This window comes from Halichondria panicea, chromosome 1 (genome assembly GCF_963675165.1).
Source record: "Halichondria panicea chromosome 1, odHalPani1.1, whole genome shotgun sequence".
NCBI lineage: Eukaryota > Metazoa > Porifera > Demospongiae > Suberitida > Halichondriidae > Halichondria > Halichondria panicea.
This window is the reverse complement of record NC_087377.1, coordinates 3,420,181-3,443,192: the sequence shown is the minus strand read 5'-3', so window position 1 is coordinate 3,443,192 and position 23,012 is coordinate 3,420,181. Positions and strand designations below refer to the sequence as shown.

Here is a 23,012-nt window from a genome sequence, read left to right as displayed (position 1 = left end):
CTCTAGAAACCACTATATACTACGTACTTCTTTTTGACAACTGGTTTAAGTTAAAGGTTCAATTTAAAAACCAATATACTACACTAGGTTTAAAGTTGTTGCTCAGATGTAAATGAAAATCTCTAGAAACCATGTGCACTATAATTATACTTATAGATACCCTATATACTTCTTGTTGACAACTGGAAAGATTCAGGTGTAAATGCAAATCTAAAAACACTATATTACTACTTCTTGTTGACAACTGTTTTAAGGTTAAAGGTTCAGGTGTAAATGCAAATCTCGATAATTTTAAAAATGAGTATACTTCTTGTTGACAACTGGTTTTATAAGGTCAGACTTGATTTTCTAGATACTGACATGCAACAATTGCATGTACAGCTAGCTATTAAACAGGTAGACCATTAATGTACTCCTGGATAGACATATCTGTGAATACCATTCATATCACCACATTAGCTATCGACATAATTATAGTTGTATGCATGGGCACTTTTTTGCGCTGGTGGCAGCATTTATGATAATTATACACTCTTGTATGTAGAGGCATAACAAACGGCACATGCATGCAGTGGCCATGCAGTTGGCCTCCACCACGTCTGATAATTATTATAATCAGACAGTAATACATTTAGCTCGTCTATTGGCTTCTTCCCATGCATGCAACTAAACATTAATTCCTCTTTCCTTTTGTCGTTGAGAATGATATGTCCGATCAAGTTCTCTGTGTTCTATGATAATGGTCGCAAAAAGTTGTGTAAGGACGATGACTACCCAATCAAGCTACGACTCAAGCTAAAGATATCGCTAAACTGTTTGTCATTGAGAGCTCAGAGGTGGAGGAGAGATACTGAGGTCGTAGACAACAGAGTGATTATGGATTGAAGCCCTCGCTTGGAAAATTATGCTAGCATAATTTTTGGAATAATAGTTCTAATAATAATAACTTCTAGCAACTAGCATAATTGAGAATAATAGGGTACTAAATTGACCTTTATGTTATAGTTATACTATGGTTGGAGGGCGAGATGTGGTTTATGTTGCCACATTAATCGATGTGAAGTGATGTTCAATCGTTCTAAAAATGTCCCTGAGGTAATACTTCTTCTTGTTTCCCAGTGAGTGGGCAGATCAAAGCAATCCAGTGCTCAGTATATGGCATGTTGCATCACTGCCATGGCTACCATATATTGCACTGCATTATATGGCATAATGCACTGGATTATATGCATGTGTGTATATGTAGTACATTTCTTTAAGAGATATCCATTTGGGACTTATGCCCCACCATCCCACCCTATACTCAGTTGGTCCCTTTTATAGGCTACTACCTTTACAACTACTATAGTGGGAAGAAAACCTAAAAAATTTACTATGGAATTCAGCAAAACTAATGAATACACTAAATTCCTTCAAAACACATGTCTTTTATGACGGTTTATATGACCAGTCAGACGAGTTTAACGTCATTGGGCAACAAGTTAGTTATTGCAGGCGCCCTCGTGCAACATGCCATATATTGCACTGGAGCAATATAATGTCCGAGGACCGCAGGCCCCGAGGGCATTATGTCATCCAGTGCAATATATGGCATGTTGCACTCTGGCTGGGCAATAACTAATACGTACTCATGACTAGGCTCATTATTATTGCCCTGGTGACAATGGTGGTGGTGTGTTCATTGTGTCTTGGTATCCGTGTCTGCTCATAAGCAATGTTCTTATTGAGCACTAGAGCACGAGCTTCGTTAGGCTACTCAATTCCTGGCAATGTTGATGACCAATCCAATCTTCCATCTGATACAACAACATCATCTAAATTAAAGAGAAATAGTAAATATAATAAACAAAATTGTCAACAGTTTACCTTTATGGTTCCTTAGTTTTCGTTTCACTATGACAACAGCTGTTAAAATGGCAATGACTAAGAGTAGGAGTAAAACTACAGGTTCAGCTGTGGTGAGGTTAAGAGAGAAGGGGGCATCCCAGGTGATTGTGATGTTGGTACTTGATGACTGAGTATGAAGGTTGGAGACAGCTGAAAGAGGACCTGAGAGGAACCGGGTACAAAACAAGCTATTAATGTAATGTTTGTGACTATACCTTGTACTTGCAAGGTAGCATTTTCTGATAATTCAGGTATGAACACTCGTCCGGCTACAACGACTGCCTCACACTGCACAACAGTGTTGTTATACTGTGCTGTGGCTGGGATGGTCAGTGTTGCTGGGATATCACCAGACGATAGGGTAACAGTCACATCTAGTGGGTAGTTATCCTCAGTAGGAAACTCTCCATTGATCCTCTAATTGTGATGTGCTGCTCCAGGATACCGACACTCAAACACCGCATCTATCCCCTGGGCTTGTACCACTGACACTGGTTGTACTGTGAACTGAGCTGCAAACATAATTATAATACCATGCATAGACAGAAATACAATCTACTGACTCAACACAAACCAACCTTCTATAGATACAAGAGCTGTTGATAGAAAGAGCCATCTCAGTTCCATCTCAATAGCTATAGTTACAGTAGGCATGCACATTTGTGGCACATAAAGATCATTAACCAAACAAGTAACATTCAGTGAGCCTGTCTGCAAGTGTACATATACACCAAACCCCAACAGACCACCCAAGAGCACAATTATTGTTATGATAATTTAAAATGTGTTGAATCATGCATGCTAGTTGTGCTATATCACTGACTTGAATTGTTTATACACGCACCTGCCTAGTGAGTGCTTACAGATCTACTTGAAAATCAACATCGTGACATACTAGTGATTATTGATTTGAATTGCATGTCTCTTCGAAATGCTATTTGGATATTTAGAGCAATATTTCTTCATAGTCATGACTTGGCTCAATGTTCTCATCCTCCGTTGCTACTACCGTCGTGACGATGGTGGTGGTGTGTTCATTGTGTCTTGGTATCCGTGTCTGCTCATAGGCAATGTTCTTATTGAGCACTGGAGCATGAGCTTCGTTAGGCTGCTCAATTCCTGGCAATGTTGATGATAAATCCACTCTTCCATCTGATACAACAACATCACCTAAATTATAAAAAGTTAACATAAACATTTACCTTTGTGATTCCTTTGTTTTCGTTTCACTATGACAATAGCGGTTAAAATGGCAATGACTAAGAGTAGGAGTAGAACTACCACAGCAGTCACACCGGAAGACACTGCATGCATGGGTATATATATAGTTAAGTCTGCCGCGGCTTAGCCTATTTTAATACCCACCAACTATCGTAATAAACGGTGGTTGAGCAGACTCAATAGTAGGAAGAGATGGCGATGGTGTGCCGTCAGTGATCGTGCCGTTACCTGTGAGGAGAGGGGTGGGAAAGATTAAGTATCATGTGGCTATCCTACTTGGTACACATACCATTTTAATTACCTTGCAAAGGAGGTCCGACTAGTTCACTGGAGGTTCCATTGAGACTACCTTCCACATTGCTTCTTGGTGTCACTGTAAACATTAACTGGTCTTGATCACTGGTAGAGAAGGTGTAGTTAGTGTCGATGATGTCACATGTTGACTCCACCAGTTGTCCTCCAGGGACACTGTGTACATCCACACAATACTGTATGTCTGGCTCAGCTGTGGTGAGGTCTAGAGAGAAGGGAGCATCCCAGATGAGAGTCATTGAAGTAGAGGTCACCATGTTCAGTCTCAGTCCAGTAACTGAACCCAGTCGACCTGAAGTGTAATAATGCGGTATTTTCTGCTATTAGTACGTAACATGCAAGGTATTCAATTGAAAATAACCAACGTATTAGAAAACTTGCTAGTAATACCTTGTACTAATAATAGAACATCACATGTTGGCACAATCTGCATATTTCTTTCAACAATGAGCACAGCCCTACACTGCACCACAGTGTTGTTGTACTGGTCTGTGGCTGGAATGGCCAGTGTTGCTGGAGTATCACCAGACGGTAGGGTACGAGTTACATCAGGTGGAAATGCATCATCAGCTGGGTACATTCCATTGATCCCCCAACTGTGACTCAGGGCACCAGGGTACAAACACTCAAATATTGTCTCCAAGCCTTCAGCTTGCATCACTGACACTGGCTGCACTGTGAATCTCTGAGTCCGTGCTGTATTTGAGTGCATGTGATTGAAATCAATTAGCCAACTCAAACTTACTCTAGTGCAATTTCACGTTCTTACCATCTTGTATACATCCGAACACAGTGGTCCCATTGAGAGCTCCATCTACATTGCTCCTAGGTATCACTGTGAACATATACGAGCAGGGGTTGCTAAGGGAATAGGTGTAGTGTTCCTCAATAATACCACACTCAGAGTGTAGTAGAACACCAGAGGCACTATCGTACACATCCACACAATATTGTATGTCTGGTTCAGCTGTGGTGAGGTTAAGAGAGAAGGGAGCATCCCAGGTGATTGTGATGTTGGTGCTTGATGACTGAGCATGGAGGTTGGAGACAGCTGAAAGAAGACCTGAGAGGAACAGGGTAGAAAAACAAGCTATTTATTGTTTGTGAGTACCTTGTACTTGCAAGGTAGCATTTACTGATAATTCAGGTATGAACGTTCGTCCGTCTCTAACTACTGCCTCACACTGCACCACAGTGTTGTTGTACAGCCCTATGGCTGGGATGGTCAGGGTTGCTGGGATATCACCAGACGATGGGGTAACAGTCACATCAGGTGGGTAGTTATTCTCAGTAGGAAACTCTCCATTGAGCCCCCAATTGTAACTTTGCGCTCCAGGATACAGACACTCAAACACTGCATCCAGCCCTTGGGCCTGTACCACTGATACTGGTTGTACTGCGAACTGAGCTGCAAATATAATACACGTAGATTCTATACCACATAGAAACACAATGCACTGACTCCTCACAGACAAACCTTGTATAGATGCCACAAGAGTTGTTGAAAGAATGAGCCATCTCAGGTCCATATCGCTTTTAGTGGCAATCGAACTAGAATGTATTACCCGTAAATGTAGAGATGTAAAGATCATTAACTAAACATGTATCATTCATGATATCGATTGACTGTCAGTGTGTCCATAATTATTATAATAGCGGGTTATTTTCGTATGGTGGATATTTAGGCATTAGACTCTGAATAAGAAAATTAAGCAGTACAAACAATTTATAATGTGCAATAGCTTCTACATGTGTACATCGCTATTCTGAGCTGTACGAATAGAACAGAAATTAATGGGAATTCATACGAAAGTTTGCACTAATGAAAAATTACGTTTATACCCGCTCTATTTATTTATTAATAGTAGAGCCGCAGGGGGACATGGACAATAATAAGTCTAGAAGACAAAACAAAGCTAAAAGTTCAGCAGCTATACCTATATCTATTATAGTGTCACCAAAATACTGTAAATTAATGGTTTATTTAATGGTCTTATATCTCTCATAGTCGAGATCCCCTTCCTTCTCCTCAGACTCTAGTCCCACGGCTTGTTCTTCAAGGCCCTTGTGGGGTAATGGCTTCATGTCAAGGCTAGTGCCAACATTGGTGAGGTCTCCTCCATTCTTGGGTTGTCCTGATCGATGCTTCACACAACAACTACAAGGAAAGAATCATTATGAGAGAGTGGTCACACTAGACTAGACGTTGAATAAAAGATTGCAACAAATAAAGTTGTGCATTGAGAGGGCCCATGCATGCAGGCTTTACTACTATAACTATAGATATTGAGTTTTTGCTATTTAATATGATCCATGCACTTATTATAATAAAACAGCAGCCTCACCATGTGATAATAATCAGAAGAAGGATCAGTATTAAGATTAGTCCAAGAACAACCCCCACCGCTATACCAATGATCTGGCTGGTCGTCAGAATGGTGGTTGATTCCGTAGGCAGCTGTACACTAGCCACATTAAAGCCTAGGGCTGCGTACTCGTCACGGTGATCCTATAGGAGAGGGAGGTTCAAATCCACCCACACATAATTATATCGTAGCAAGGAAAGACTCTCACCAGTACAGCCATTGCCAAGGCACTGCCGCTGAGGATGCCACCACCCAAACGAGCATACAAGCTGAAGCTGACTCTAGACTCTCCAGTGCTAGTGATGTCAGCAATGTAGAGGTTGTCAGCGGTGAGAGTGTTCCTCCTGAGACAAGAGTGTGTGCATGTGTGTGTGTATGTATGCATGTGTGTAGGAGGGGGGGGCAGGCTATCAGTGCTTGAGTCACATAATTAATGCAACTTTGTGTATTACAGTGGCGTAGCCAGGATTTTGGGAAGGGTAGGGCTCAAATCCATTGAGCAGGGCCAGAGCAGGCGCTGAATAGCTTGGAATTTTACCTAAAAAAAGGTCATCACTTAACATCAGCAGTAAACATGCGCAGTAGATGGTCCTGCCCACATAACCATTGAATGACAGCATTCTAGTAACTACGCATGCAGTGCAGTGCAGTGCAGAATACATTGACAGATCAACGTGATTCAAGCTGGTTTGGAGTTGATGAAACACAAAAGGGGGGGGCTCTAGCCCCGTCAGCCCCCCTCTGCCTACGCCACTGTATTATTCTCTTGTGATTTTATTCTTCGTCGTTAATACAGTAGCTGTATGAATCAATTCACCTCGCTCTTGCCTGAGGGTCCGGGAATACTACGAGACACTCATTTTCCTCACAGTAGCCATTGACAGCATCTGCTGTGGCTTCTCTGAAGCGCCTCTGATTCTCAGGAGTGAACTGGAGGAAAAGGACTCAGTACAAAATATTAATTTGTGTAGTTATTACCGTGGAAGGAGTAAATCCGTTGATCTCCACGACAACGGCATTAGGAATAGTATCAGTAGGAATAGTATCAGTGTCATTAGGTACAGTCGTCACTGGTAGTGCAGCAGTGGTGGTTAGCACATTCTCTGTGTGTGTGTTGTATATAGGTAACTGAAACTAGCTTCTGGTACGGCATGAATGTGTGATGTAGTATGACAGCGTGTACGATGTGATAATGTGATTTACAACAAAATATTATGTCATCTGAGCTCTTACTGTATATATACTGATTTTAAAAATTAAGTTGAATCCGATATGACACTCCTATCATTCTGATATAGTCTATTAGGATTGGGTGTACTTACCAGCTTCACACACTCCCTCCACTAGTAGTGTACCAGCCGGACACTCACAGCTGTAGTTACCCTCAACATTCACACAGAACATAGAGGGTTCACAAAGGTCAGGGGCAAATATGTCCAGAGCTGCCACCAAACACTCGTTGATATCTGTAAAGGAAAGAGATTTATATTGAGTCATAATTACATCATTCATACATAATTTATTATGGGTACTGTATAGCATCGTACTTGTATATAAATATATAAAAACTGTTGTTGCACAACACCCCCTCACCGGTACATCTCCCCCCAGGCAACAGCTGGTATCCCTCACGACACGAGCATTCGTAATCTCTCTCCATGTCAGTGCAGATCTGCTCACATGGATTCTCCTGACACTCGTTGATATCTGTGAAGGGTGGTGAGGGAAACTCTTATTCATGTGCATCACAGTGGGAGCCTCATATATAAAATACCATTCCAAAATATAGGTCTGTACAATAATGGCTTCGATTTATAATTATTACTATACATCCCATTAAAGACAGCATCTGTTCCCAAAGCACAAAGTTGTTTTTCGACAGCTTTACTAAACTTACTTGTGCAATTCATCCCATTGGACGCCAGTTCGTAACCAGGGAGACAGCCGCATGTTTCCACTCCGGATAATCTCACACATGATTGGGCACAGCTGTTACTAGCATCACACATCGCTATTGGGTCAACTGCATGTATAAATAAATGTAGAGGGTAAATAAATTTGCAAAGATAAATAAGAGGTTTATGATAGCAGTACATAGTCATAATACCTTGGCATGTTCTGTTGTCAGTGTTAATGGTGTACCCTTCCTCACAGCTGCAATCAAACCCTCCAATCCTGTTGCTGCAGATCTGATGACAACCACCATTGAGCAAAGAGCACTCGTCAATATCTGAAGGAAGCAAGTAGTGTTTTCCATATCAATCATAGATTTGCATGGCCATGGGCCCGAAAGTAATTGCTAATTTAAAGAGCTACTATACATAAATGCTATTTCAATGCAACCATGAAAATGGACATAATTATAATTATTCCTATATCAAATTAAAGGTCGCTTTCGAAATAACTCATCCACTTACCTATACATTGTGTTAGACTATCAAGCTCGTAACCAGGGTAACAGGCACACTCGAAGCTTCCCGGTTGGTTGACACACAGTTGAGCGCAACCATGGATACCATTACACTCGTCGATATCTGAGGAGATCAATGCATTACAAGGAATTACGATTAGGTGACGATAATTAAATACGTAGTTTTATGACGACTCGTAAGAAACTGTATAATTATATACTCTCAAAGCCAACCATGCAGCACACACTGAGCATGCACATAGCTATATACTACATATAGAAATTGCCAGGGTGTGCATGCTAATCAGAACATACAATGTAGCTCTACTACATAACTATAACAATTTCCTGGAGGGTGATAGCTTACCAGCGCACTTCGACCCGTCTCCAAGATACCCTGGAGGGCATGGACCACACATTGCCCCCACTCCTGGAGCAGGGACGTCCACACAATCCACACTCATGAAACAGTCAAAGTTGGTACAACCATCGACATCATCCTGACAGAAGTCACCCTCCCAACCTGAAGCAGTGCATTGTATGCATGTATGTAGGTAACTTCTACTACTATATTGTTGCAATATCAGTGGCGGATCCATGGTCAGTTCATTAGGTTCGTACAAACCACCCTTCCAGTTAGCAGATAAAAATATTTGATTCGAGCAAGCTAGCTAGCTATAATTATACTGTCATGACAACACAGTCTCTCTCTGCATGATTGGGTTGGGCTGGCTACTAGCCTAGTGAGCTAGTTTAGATCAGTTGACTGTATAGGGGCTTGAGCATCTCTCTGGTTTCTTAGACAAGCATGCAAGTTGATGTTACATGCAGCTCCTGTATATATAGCTATTGACAAGGTGCACCATACCTTGAGGGCATACACAGTTGGAGACGACAGTACTGGCACTCTGATCCACCACTCCCTCCAGTGTGCAGTTGCCATTATTCTCACAAGCACAGATTACAATCTATGAGTAAATGCAAAAACATAGTGGCACCTCATTGCAGCAATAACTATTGTCTAACACTCTTGTTGCTGCAAGCCACAAACCTGCACTTCCAGAGTTGACCCAGCATCCAGCTCATCAGTGGCCAAAAACACGAGAGAAATATCGGCAATCGCATTAAGTTCCAACCTGAAAGTGAACTCCATTGTATAGTCACCCTTAGGGGTAGGCAGTAGAGTGGCCCCAGCTGGCAGTCCATCCACCAGCGTAACATTGATATTGCCTTTGTCATCAGTCACATTGAACACCAGTACAGCCTTTTCCCCCAGCGTAACATAGAGGCTCACAGGGCCGTAGATGAGAGGAGGGAAGTTAGCTGTAGGTAAAGGTGGTGACGATTGCAATGTAGCAGTAAGTAAGTGGTTGCTGTAATTTACACATGACTGTATTATACTGACATAACTTAATAGCCTAAACTTTAATCTCAAGCAGGTACGTAAATGAAAGTGTAAGTGGACAGAGCAGCAGTAAGTAGTTGCTGTAATTAAGTACATAACTTACATGATCTCTAGACAATCAGCTATCTATGCTTTAACTTAATACGTATGCTTTAAGCTACTTATACAAACAAATCGAGACACATTGAATGAAATGTAGCCAGGTATATAACAGGTTAAGCTGCACAAATGACAAGCTTTACACGAGGCTAGAGATGATGTGACAGCACTAAATCCTTTAGAACACACCTAGCCAAAATCACGTGTTTTAATGTTTCACTCGGATAAAACTCTTAATCTCGGCTACACGAACACTTATACCCACAAATTTAATATCGCATGCATGCATGCTGCAAAAGGCTGCTATTTTGCAAAAACCTTTCTTAGTTATTCCAAAAAAATACCACTTACATAATTTAGATTACATAATCTCTAGCCAACTTCAGCTTATCTAAAAGTAGTCATAATTATTAACTTAATATTATAACTTGAGTTTTCAAGTTACTTATACAAATAAATCGAGACATTGAATTAATGAAATGGATAGCCATGCAGGTAAAAACTTGCCTAACAGGTCAAGCTGTACAAATGACAAGTTGTACACAAAACTAGAGATCACGTGACAGCACTAGAACCCATGCACCTAGCCAAAATCATGTGTTTTAATACCAGCTCACTCGGATAAAACACTTAATCTCGGCTATACGCGAACATTTATACCCAATATCGCATGCATGCATGCTGCAAACAAAAAAGCTCAACTAACGGTTATTCCACAAAGTGTACCCGCTATACGGTAGTTAAGATTACCCAATGGAACATAATTTTAACGTACATGCTTGCTTCTCATCTTCATCAATTATGGAAATCATCGTCACGGTTTCAAGGCCGATATTGATGTCTCCTGTTTCTATAGAGTCAAAAATACACTCGACATTATCTCCACACATTTTAAGCACTTCTGCTGACGCATTGGCTACCACTTCATCCAGGTAGGGTGGATCGTGGTCAAGGACAGCAAAGTCTGCAGCAGTCAAGCCCTCAGGGTAAGTGAAGAGAGACTCTGAAGCATCCACTTGCCCTGTGAACAATAAGTTAGTTAGTCAGGATATGCTCAGGTCATAAATCAATAGCTCACATGACAGTCCTATTTGATGTAGTATCCGAAAGGAAAATTCACTAATAGGCACCATAGTTCCGTTTCGGAATACGACATCATCAGTGACATTACCGTTGTAGTTCCCAACCATTCCTGCATAGAAAATAAACTCTTAATCAATGACCTACTGTATTTTCGCCAAATTGAATGTGCATACCTAACATTAATACCACCATACAAAATTACCCACTACACTGTAACAGAAAGAGCTCTCAGCTAGTATGTACTCTGTTCACACAAAACGCAGCTATGAATGTTATGTACCTCTAGTTAGTCCACGGAAGGCATCAGGGATGATAACTGTGAAGGTGAGCATGCTGGAGAGATTCACCATTAATCCCATTCCATTCGGGAACGTGGCCAGAATGGAATTGGAACTGCTTCGAGATACAGAATAGAGGTCAGTGGATATAGAAGAGCTGACGTTGACCAGCTGGTCCGTTACATCTTCTCCACTGATTAGGATCTCAAGTTGTCTAGTTGCATTCAGGCGTATCTGTTGGAGGGAATATAATTCACACAATTCCAACTAACTAATATTCATGACGTACTTCTACGGGAGTGTCCCTGCTCATAGCGAAAGCGAAAGCCGCTAGTTCAGTAGCCAAAGAATTTGTGATTGGTTGCATACGAGCTTGCACCCAGAACGTGGTGTCATCAGTCTCCAACTCCAGTAGAATGTACTCTCCCCAACCGTTAAATGTGAATTTAGCTCCATCAAGGTTGGTGAGATGAGGATCACCCGTACAGAAGGCTGTGTGTGTGTGTGTGTGTGTGTGTGTGTGTGTGTGTGTGTGTGTGTGCGCAGACAATTACATGATTATAGAATAGATAACTCCGCACTTTACTTAGCTGAACAGGTGGATATTTGTATAAACTAGTAAACATTTCTAGCAGGTGAATTTAACTGCCAACACTCCACTAATACTAGTAATTATAGACTCTCAGCAATGTCACAACAGACGAAAATACTAGTAGTACAAAAATCGTGAAGAATTAGTAGGTATGGTAACACTGGCAAGTAGAGAACATTCTAGACTTAGCTAGTAAAAGAATAACAACTCAGGACATAATCATACACCACTAATAAAGCTAAAGGTTATTATACTTCCTATGCATAATTATGTTCTATTACCAAATACGGTACTTAACAATTACTGATTTCATCACACTAGAATTACTAATAGTACACAGATCGGGGAAGAATAGGTGTGGCTTAGTGGTTAGGTAGCTCTCCTATAAGATCAGATGATAGAAAAGGCATGGGTTCGATTCCCTCATCACAATGTAATAAGTTAATAATAAATCAAGTTGGGGCGTCGCCCGGTTGAAGGACACATTATATATACAGGTAACTGCATATTTAGCTAAATAGCTATAGCTATGTAGCTGTACTTGCCATTAACTGTTTTTATAGATCTCTACTTTACAACAAACAATTATTCCACTAGCACTCACTTCTTCTTGGTGGGGAATACGTGTCGCAGGTCACTGGAGGTCGTCTAGTCCTGTACAGTGTGTCAGCTTCACCTCCTATGCTGCATTTGTGACGCAAGTTGTAATCATTATCAAGAAACTCTCTTGGGAAGAAGCTAGGACTATACGCCACCACTCCACTGATACCACTGACATTGTTGAGAGCTCCACTGTTCCGTCTGTAATAAAAAGAAAATTAATCAGAAGTAGCTAACGAGTACCCCATCATGTGACCCTCTTACCCATAGCAACAGAGAATGGTGTTTGTCTGTGAGAATGATGGAGTCACACAGAACTGGCCAGCATACACAGTGTCCAATGTCAACTCAAACATATCAATGAAACGAAAGGCAAAGTCTCTTGATGCTTGAGCCGAGTTGCAAGGGCATCCATCCTTTAGTGTGGTTCCATCAATGATGTCACCATACAAGGTATCGTTGTTGATAGTGCTTGTACATTCTGCACGTGCTAATTGTGTGGTATCTTTAGATCGGCCAACAAAATACACTTCGTTATGATAACGTGATCCTCTAGCAAGGCTGGAACATGCAATCATCTCGCTCATGGGAATGTTTGAAAGACGATGATCGTGGAAGGAAGGTAATTCTTTGCTATCACTACCAAAAAATGAGGCCGGATTGATGTTGTAGCCGATGGTAGAATAGTCACCATCCTGCGACTGACCCCATTGCAAATCATCACAGATATACGTGTACACAGCAAACGTTACTACACCATCAGTTATGATAATGGCTTCAAACGAATTCTGAAATATAAAAAAAGAAATTAATCAATGTTGATTAGTACTCCATTAGCAATTGAAGGCAATCTTCTCTTAATAAAGGACATGCACCTTCTACAAAAACTATAACTGATCACTTATTCTGAGGCTCGAAACATTTTCGCTATTCAAGGATGAATTCTTGATGCTAGTTATGGGCACCCAATATTATAGGCCATCTACTATCACACACAGCAATTCTTAATGAACTCTAGCTGATGCTATAATTATAGGCCCTATACTATCATAAAAATTATAGTAATACACCCTCATGCATGCACACAGCACTCACTCTTCCCCTGTCTGTTGCAGTGTGAGGATACGGAGGAACGTCCCTCCAGGAGGCTACTAGCATCCAGGTAGGTTCAAATAGTTCAGCATCGATGTATTTTGAAATGAAGGAGCTCACATTCTGCATAAAATCTGGATCCCCGGCAGCACCACCGTACACTCTGTAAGTTACGCTAGACTCAGGGTCTCGGCCATCGTGGTCATTCCAGAATGGAACGAGCAAATTTGATTGGCTGATTCTGGTATCGGATGTAGGAAATTGTTTTTGTGCTGTACCGAGTAAGAGAGGTGGAGTGCCAACAGTCAGCATGCCATTCGTGCAGACCTGCAGGGAAAAAGTACGTCCATTCAGCAAAACTATAATAGTCATTGTATACGTGAGCATGTGTGCATGTGCGTTTGGACAAATTAAGTTAATCAGACATTATTTTCAACTCACATGAACGTATTGGTGTGCTGAAGCTCCAAAGGGAATACCAGTACTCGAGTAAATCCGCTGTGAACATCCATCATCACTATCAAACAATTCCACAGCATCATCAGGAAAGATAGGAGGAAAGAAGTCGACACCCTCCACAAGAGCTGAAGGGAGAGATAGGATGAGCATTTCAGCTTATAGATAAGCTCACTCTATAATTATAATTCATGAGTCTGGCTGGGTCAAGTGTTGCACACAGCTAGTGCTAGTTTATGATTAGGACTGATTTTATAACAAACTCTGATCTATAATTATAGACAAAATTAACGAAGCAAGGTATATAGAGTTGCACATGCACTTACCTTCAGTGACAACGGTAATCTTTACACTGTCACCGCCATAGATACACGAAACACTTCCAAAGAAATCTCCCAGAATATTGAGAGTGATACCATTCTCGAGTGTAGTGACTATAAAATCTTTACGACTAACATCTGAAGTGAATTCTATTTCTTTTTTTGACTTCGGGAGGTAAATTTTCCAGAACAACGTCCCAGCGATGGTCTCAAGATCCATTCGTGTAGGATTGATATACCACAGGCATTCAAACGATCTGGCTGTATTGATCATTGCACTATCCATAACTTGTTTACGATCACCGTCAGGCTCAATTGCAAAGAGAGATAACCGAACAATAGAAAATGATTGCCCTGAGGAACCAATAAATAAAGTACCTAGCACTGCCCTGAAGGTGGAGCTAGCCGTTGACACAGTGGATTGAAAATCATCTGGATCTCTGGCTTCACAGATAAACTCCATCCCATCTAGCAACTCAATGAGGTCTTTGTCCAATTCAAAATCCAATCTCACAGAGCTGTTAGTGTCATCCAGGTAGGTAGACATGATGCCCAGTGATGTGTAATTTCCCGGGAACACTATGGGGGCATTTGAATTGCTGGCGGTACAAGTGAGAGAGGCGGTTGTATCAGGAGAGTTAGAACTGAGCACAGTCAGGACAGGTGGGTAGAGAGTGAGTTCAGGTTCTGTGGGGAAATGTTTAAGACACAATTATAGCAATGTATAATTAAGTTCCAATGATATCTTCGGCAATTAATGAAATACACAAGCAAACTAAAAGCATTTGCCTTGTTAATAGGTACACTTCAAAGAACTGTCTGTGTAGGATGATGTAACGTACATCAAAAGAAACCACTAAAATATGTAATACAAATTCCTCAGCCACTCAAACCTTGGTGCCATTGCTGAATTACCTTTATAATTGGGTGTTAAAAGAGAATTATCCATTCTACATTAATTTTGTACTGTTCATAATTATAGCTTAATATTATTTTACGTATTCCCTGAACAGTGCCATCAATATTAGGTTTGAAACACACCTCTAAATATTATATTATTACATGAAGTTCAGGTAAAGGAGCAACTTTGTTGCATGCATGCCTTTTTGTAGATTTACTAGAAGCTATAAGGTCTGATATCAAATGATATACTTACTTGACTGGAAACCACTCCCTAGCTTTATATGCACCCTGGAGACTGGCATGCTGCTGTGTTGAGAGTTGTCCCAGAGCGTGACATCCCACAAGAATGCAAACGTCACTATGCACCGCCACAGCTCTTTAGCTTTTATTCAACGTACAACGAAATTTAAAACTACTACAATGTGTCCTTGTGGGATTGCAGGTTTTAATGATATTCATATCGAAATTTGTATGCGTGGGTGCAAACAGCAGTGCAAACTTAGTGCACGTGGGCGTCGATCTGTGCATGCATAGAAGATAAACATGCCTATGTCCATAGTAACAGCTCAGAGGAGGTACGACAGGCGCGGTGCAGCTCAGGCAATTAGCCTTTGATTGAACAATAATTATCCGTCCACGCCCCGCCCACGTTGTATGTTTTTGCTGAGAGTAATCAGTAGCTAATTGCTTGAGCTGCACCGCGCCTGTCGTACCTCCTCTGGTAACAGCTGTTGCATGCTCATTAACAGACATGCCCATTTTCCATTTCCAGAAAAAATGTTGACTGTACACATTCGTTTCAATGAAAGTCTTATATATACACAATAATTATTAAAAAAGTAACCTAGAAAGATATGCTGATGTTTGCAATACACACCAGAGTATAGAGAAGAGTAAAAAGTGTTGAAACAGCATTTGCCCCATTCTGTGTAATCATTTGCGGCAACGCAAACCACAGTTTACTCAACAACACTATTAAATTTAACAGTGGTGACAGTGAGTGTTTGACACTCTTACTGCACCTATCTTGATACACATCATTATATTGAACTGAACCGTTGTACTATGATGTGTAGGGACAAAACCACTACAAATTCCACAGCCACTCAGACTCCTATAGCCAGACTGAGTGCTGAATTACCTTTAATTGGGTCTCTTAAAAAAGAATTATTTTAAGCATAATTACATTTGTGTTGTTTTCATAGTAAAGTGGCTATAATTATTGTAGTCTTGAGTAGTATGCATTTCTTGGGCTGCACCCTCTCTTAATATACATACCTGTGGTGCGAACCCAACACACCCTAGATATTGTGCAATCATTACGTAGATTTATATTCCCTGAACACATACAACCCATAATTATATACATCCAGATATAATATATAGCTAATAATTATACGTAATAGTTATACCACCAGGGTTCTAGGGATTTTTATGGCACTAAAACCACCGAGCTTTATAGGGTGCAGCCCAGGGCAAGGTGGTTATACCTAGCCTTGTAGTTTTTTTGTACAGAGCTCGATCATTGGATCAAAGGAAAAACTATGCCCCAGACTAGGATCTACAACTGTAGTAGTTTAATCGAATCCAGGCCGATTAAAATACTGTCTGGTATCTATTGCATGTGTAATTAATCATAGGCGTGGTTCATATACACGCCCATGTATATACTATCTACTATATGTATATGAAGCTTTATAGCCTAGTAGCTAGCCTTCTCGACAACACCATAGAGAGGGCCACAGCAAGCCTTCTCGACAACACAATATGAATAGCAAAATCTTTTCGTAGAAGGTTGCTATTCTATACTAGAGCGATAGCTATAAATTATATTGGTAGCTGCAAGAAGCTCAGGCTGCAAACTACAAACCAGTTAATGCACCGTTTTACGCTCGTGCTCTATGTGGATGTTATTGGTCTCGCAGAAGTTCTCCGAAGCATCATGTATAGCACTCGGCTTCGCCTCGAGCTACATAAGCTTCTCGAACTTCTGCTCGGCCAATAATATCCATCAATAGAGCACTCAGAACCATGCAGAAAAAAACAAGTGATGGTACGTGTAATGTTGGTCCATTTTAGGCTAGATTCAGAAATCACTAGGTCTACTTCTGTGGGGGTCCTCACTGCGTGTCCGTCCGCATGTGCAAAATTCTAATTAGTTTAAAAGGGGTGTGGCTTCCGGCCCAAAACTGGACTGGATGTGATACGGGATTAATTGCTGTACATGCACTGATCTCCAGTCACTATTAGCACATCATAATTATACGTAAATATAATTATTACTACAACGTTTTTCGCGCAAGCATCCAACATAATTTATATAATTATGCAAAGTTTGCGAATGCTAATAATTATATGGCTTTGCAAGCAATTATTATAGAACAACATCACAATCCTTGCCAGATCGCAAAGTGTCAATTTGGCTTCCCCACAAAGATTTTTCAATCGCAAAAAACATTGCAGTAATAATACGGTAATTATTATTATACATCATTCTGGTTTACCACAGACATACATATAACTTACTGTTGACATCGATAACGAAGTTTGGCCGTAGTAGATAACTATAAGAGTAACTGATACTGTACTCTCCCTCATAGTCAAACCGGGTCCTGTTGATGTGCAGCTCAGCATGGTACGGAAGTGGAGTGTTTGTTTTGAAACCGTACTCAAAAAATGGCTGGTCATAATAATTACTATCAGCAAAATGCACAATGAACGGATTACCACGAAAGTCATCAACAAAACCTCTGTTAAAACCGGCGTGTGCAAAGCGAAGTACAATGTCTTCATGTACATCAGCTGTAGCAGAGGATCCTTGGTAGAAAAATATATGAAAAGGATCTGAATAGAGAGAGAAGGTTATAATTATATAATTATATATAATGTACAACTGAATCAAGTATAGGAAAAAATTTCATAACGTCTTCGAACTCTAGAATAACAGACGTTGTCTAACAGCTATAGATGTGTTGTATATAATAGTAGGTAAATACATATACTGTCTGTGCTGCACTTACTGGAATGCAGAATATGAGGGCTGAGGAAAGTGTTTCCCTCTGTCCTGCATGTGTAGTAACCTTGCAAACCAGACTCATGTAGCCCCCTGGGTGCATTCAAGGTGGTGGAGCTGGGCCAATCATTCTGGATATAGTTAGGCGGAATAGACACTGCACCATTGTCAATGTCCAGCATGGGGTTCACATGTTTGTTAGTGTCCCTGCTAGTACACGTCACACTGTAGAGGGGGGGAGAGGGTACGTGTTAAAAAAAGTAGCCTCATCCTATTCTGACCAAACACCTCATGCCTTACTTGACAATCATCTCGCCAATATAAGTTGATCGAATACTGAATGGCTGACCTAGACCGAGCGTCAAGTCTAAAGTCAACCCATCGACGTACTCCAGCTGAATAGACATAGACACAAGCTCAGAATCTGGGGAGAAATAATGCATGTTTGCACTTAGATTTATCAGCCAAATTGACTATAATAGCCGCACATTGATTCTGCATGTTCACCTGTAGGTGCACTCCAGATAGTATTGACAGAGTAGGTATTGGGTGAAACCTCCGGTCCAAAATACGCAGCAGCAAATCCTGATTCTACAGCAAGGTAGCAGTCTCGAATGGAATTCCTAATATCACCAGTGCATATTCCTTTACTCGCAAGAAGAGCTTGATCATTCGAAGTCAGTCTGATAGCCACAGATAATGTTAAACCAGGCGACTGGTTCAGTATTTCACCACCCGTAATGTTAATAGTGTTATTTACATCCCGAGGGTAATTGCGAGAGAATGATAGCTTGCTGGCATTCACAGTAGCAACATCAATGAAAGCAAGGAAATGTATCAAAATAATCCCCTCATCGGCCCAATAATCAGGGGCGGCACTAATCCCTAGAGATGAAGACAACAATCTCAAGACAAACTCAACGGCTTCATCTGGTTGTATTTGAAGGTTGAAAGGAGCTCCTAGCATATCTGCAGTGTACATTTCCAAGGACGTAGTAGAGGTTGTATTGATAAACTCATTCTCAACCAGCCTGAGAAAGTCTCTAGGATTCATGGTGATATGAATGATATTGGCACTGTAGGAATTGCAAGTACCCGTGTATTCTGCCTGGAATACCTCATTTGTGTGAGTACTTCTGAAAACAAGTTGGTTCAAAATGCACGGTACATCAAACATAGGGTAGTTGTTGTAGTAGTTGTTGTAGTAGTCATCATTGTAAAATGGATTCTCCATCAAGTTGTTAAAGTAAATATTCATGTTGACATCACTGTAGGTATAGTAGAACTCCACTCTGTCAACTGATACGGACCCTGTTAATAAGGACAATTAATATTCAGCACATAATAATTTATACATGCATAATAACTATACACACACAATACATGCATGCGCATGGTATCTAAAGCAGTGTATAAGATATAAAATTATGCTTAGACCGAGGTAGGATATTTATATAAACCATAATATTCCAACAAGAACTAAAAAATGCATAATACATGTTATAATACTGACAGAGGAGGTGCCACACCTAAAAATCAGTCCACAAATTAATGTATTATAGTCTACATGCGGAAAAAGTAGTCTACCTTCACTAGTTTTTAGGACTGCTTTCATGTACAGCATGCATAATTCTGAATAATTAAATTGACGATAATAATTATTGCTTAATTTGTATTATCTATATGGTCACAGCTAACGCACACAAAAAGATAGTAACCAAGGTTATTTTTATTCAATTTTAATGTTTTCTTGAAATCTGCCTTAACCTACCTGAGTACGCTAGTTTGTTTTTTCACTGTTTTGTGCTGACTTCAGCGGAAAGCAATGACACATCCAGTGCTAGCCTCGAATCCAGGCCGATTAAAATACGGCCTGGTACCAAGGGCGTATACAGAGAAGAGGGCATGCAACTCGCCCTATTCTCAGAATCATCCGACTATTGAGCTATTTTTAGAACTGCCCACAAAAACGCCCACGCGTAACCTTTGACCGCGCGCACAAGGTAAATCAAAGTCTTTTTATATCTGTGCTAGCTAGCTAGCTAGCTCGATTGCAGCATAGTAAAACTAGTTCTCAGCAGCAGTATGGCTCGTACTAGCAGTGTCAAAGGCAAAGGCAAACCATCCAACAGTTGCAACTCCAAGAAGATGAAACCTAGGTACAATAAACCTGTCTTCCTGAGTCTCTGGTACTTCTTAACAATACGCCCAGCACTTAACTTCCCACTCAAAGGGGTTGTCTTGGACCTGGCTGGACTAGGACTGGTCATGACACTTCTCTAAAATAATACTGCACTGTTAGCTAGCTAGCTAGCAAAGGCAGCTCTGATGTACACGCCCATAATTATAACTCCGTAAACGTAACAACACCGCCCACTTGTTCACGTCCGTATACTGGATTCTATTTTTAGCATATCCGGTCTCTGATACGAAGTCGGATGAGTACGTAGGGTACATCATAGTGAGTTGCATGCCCTCTTCTCTGTATACGCCCTTGCTGGTACCAATTACATGTGTAATTAATCATAGGCGTGGTCCATACACGCCCACATACTATCTACTAATAGCCTAGCTAGCTAGCTGTGGCCCTCTACGGTGTTGTCGAGAAGGCTTGCACACTAGTCTGAAACCAGAAGAGGCTCTCATCTACCTCTATGATGGTTGGATGGTCGTGATGTTTTGAACTTGGTTTCTGTACAAATGAGAGCTTTTTCTGGCTTCAGACTAGTGTGCAAGCCGTCTCGACAACACCATAGAGGGCCACAGCTAGCCAGCAAGTCTTCTCGACAACGCAATAGAGAGCATAAGCCACAGCTTCACAGGAGACAAGTATTAATACGGAAAGAAACTAGTAAACAAACTAGTTTACGGTTTAATTTTACAAAGGTTTACTAAAGTATAACGAGTCACCCAGATTCTGGGTGACTGAGTTCGCGCATGTGCACTATCAACCATGCAATAGAGACCAGGCCGTATTTTAATCGGCCTGGTCTTGAGGCTAATCCAGTGCCGGATCCAGGGTGACAAAAACCATTGTGTAGCTCTTACTTCAATATTTCACACACTTCCTTTCTTTAGAATAATAGCGCATGCATTGCAGAATGCAGAGGCTGCAAAAACGCATTAATTTTACAATGTAAAAGAGTGTGCCAAGCTCAGCACAATTTTACTGCAGAAGCTATAAGGAAGTATAGTTAGTGGGCGTTCAAAAAGCAATCAAAATTCCAGGCTATTAAACGAATCGGACTATTGCCGGTGAACTGCAGTTCTTGTAAATGGAAAGCCTAGTTTGGACATTTTAATATGGTAATTCCATGGTTTTTATAAGCTGGTACTGAAAATCGAATGTTGTATGGCTTTGTGGTTATAGCCCACTATAGACTTTGTGTCTCTGCATTTTTTAATACGCCACGCATGCAAGTATGTCTAAGTGATCAAATTGGATGCATACAAAAGCAAGATTTGCGAAGTCAGAGACAATGCTGTTTGTAAACCGCAGTGTTGTGCTGTATATCGCGTATAACACGTGTTATATAGGGCTTCAACCACTTGTGGTCATAACCAAATTACGAAACGTGATCCCTTCCTGTAGTTAGATGGTTCCTCTATCTATTTATGGGCTCTTGACTCCGATTTGTCAATTCAGCAGAATTGATATGGTAATTCCATGGTTTTTATTACATTTATAAGCTGCTACTGAAAAATCGAATGTTGTATAGGTTTGTTTATAGCCCACTAGACTTTGTGTCTCTGCATTTTAATACGCCACGCATGCATACATAATTATGTCTAAGTGATCAAATTGGATGCAAAAGCAAAACTATATATAGATTTGCGAAGTCAGAGACAATGATAAAATCAAAACCATGCATGCAGACACTACGTATAAAATAGTGCATGGGTAAAATAATACTATATACAGTCATATACAGTCATACAATAGATTTAATAGATAGCACTATAGATCTAGTATTATCAATTTGTGGACTGGGGGGGGGGGGGGTGAAGGTACATTGGCTCATAACAAATTTACCTTCTCTTGCTTGTGCTTACCATCAGCAGTTGGTGCCTCACTGGTCTGTCCTGAGCCTGGGCAAGGAGAGAGTCCAACAACCAACAGAGCCACAGCTATAAGAAGCTTCATTGCAAGAGAAACAGTCATGCAGTCTCCTGCAGCACGTTTAATGTTTTATAGACTATAGCTATAGCTATATTGGATTGCAGGAATCTAATTCTGTAGCTATAGCTATATACAAGGGGGTATTACAAATGTTTTTGAACCCCCTCATTATTGAGGGGGAGCATTTATTTTGAGTCATTTCATGTTACACATGTAGAAAGCTATAGCAACATGTTGATAACAATACATCCATTACTGTATGATAACAATTGTGTAGAAAGGCTAGCAACATAGTTGGAATAACCACTTCAAAAGAAGTCCGACTTTCACTAGAGACAAGCTTATTGGTGTCACTGCTGGGGGTTCCATTGAGACTACCCTCCACATTACTTCTTGGTGTCACTGTAAACACCCACTGCATGGTCTTGATCACTGGTAGAGAAAGTGTATAGTTATTAGTGGGAAACCGTTTAGGTGAAAATGTAAAAATGTATATAGCATCGTTTATCTCTGCAAGTATAAGTACAAGTATTCTAATGTTATAGACATAGCAATGCATGCATGTGTAAAACAAGTATATAGACTTTAGCTGACGAATTTGCTTGAGTTCCATCAATCATCCCTAACCAAAAAGGTACCCTAGCTCAAATGGGTACAAAACAGCGTGTTTCAATACAACGTCAGATCATGCATGCATATGTTAGGTAAACTATCCACTTATGTTTTGCCAGACCTTATATAGAGCCGACAACGGTTGATGTTTTCATCGCTAAGCGATTGCCTACTATAACAATTTTTTGCTGTTATAATTATTATAAACGACTATGCACCAATCATTCCCCGGCCTACACAAAT

General features: G+C 40.6%; 2 protein-coding genes across 3 annotated transcripts; both read right to left on the bottom strand.

Moving 5' to 3' along the window:
• Nucleotides 1–2,628: 2,628 nt before the first annotated feature.
• On the bottom strand, nt 2,629–4,499 carry LOC135336525 (uncharacterized). The gene is made up of 6 exons (XM_064532371.1): nt 4,190–4,499; nt 3,811–4,116; nt 3,410–3,712; nt 3,253–3,336; nt 3,090–3,191; nt 2,629–3,039 (listed from the first exon to the last, which is right to left on the bottom strand). Exons 1-6 carry the CDS (start codon nt 4,263–4,265, stop codon nt 2,834–2,836), a joined length of 1,077 nt encoding a protein of 358 aa, XP_064388441.1. The 5' UTR covers nt 4,266–4,499; the 3' UTR covers nt 2,629–2,833.
• A 609-nt stretch (nt 4,500–5,108) lies between these two features.
• Nucleotides 5,109–22,280, bottom strand: LOC135334321 (mucin-like protein). 2 transcript variants are annotated; one of them, XM_064529465.1, is made up of 27 exons: nt 22,091–22,280; nt 18,545–19,348; nt 18,338–18,461; nt 18,045–18,262; nt 17,551–17,868; nt 14,128–14,808; nt 13,787–13,929; nt 13,349–13,672; nt 12,518–13,041; nt 12,258–12,454; nt 11,351–11,553; nt 11,064–11,295; nt 10,779–10,892; nt 10,476–10,721; nt 9,248–9,519; nt 9,065–9,164; nt 8,564–8,719; nt 8,204–8,320; nt 7,894–8,016; nt 7,684–7,809; nt 7,380–7,493; nt 7,109–7,252; nt 6,765–6,889; nt 6,604–6,716; nt 5,995–6,130; nt 5,766–5,929; nt 5,109–5,578 (listed from the first exon to the last, which is right to left on the bottom strand). In XM_064529465.1, the coding sequence occupies exons 1-27, from the start codon at nt 22,197–22,199 to the stop codon at nt 5,401–5,403; spliced, it is 6,105 nt and encodes a 2,034-aa protein (XP_064385535.1). In that variant the 5' UTR covers nt 22,200–22,280; the 3' UTR covers nt 5,109–5,400. The 2 variants fall into 2 exon arrangements, with proteins under 2 accessions (XP_064385535.1, XP_064385542.1); XM_064529472.1 differs by lacking the exon at nt 8,204–8,320.
• Between the last annotated feature and the right edge of the window lie 732 nt (nt 22,281–23,012).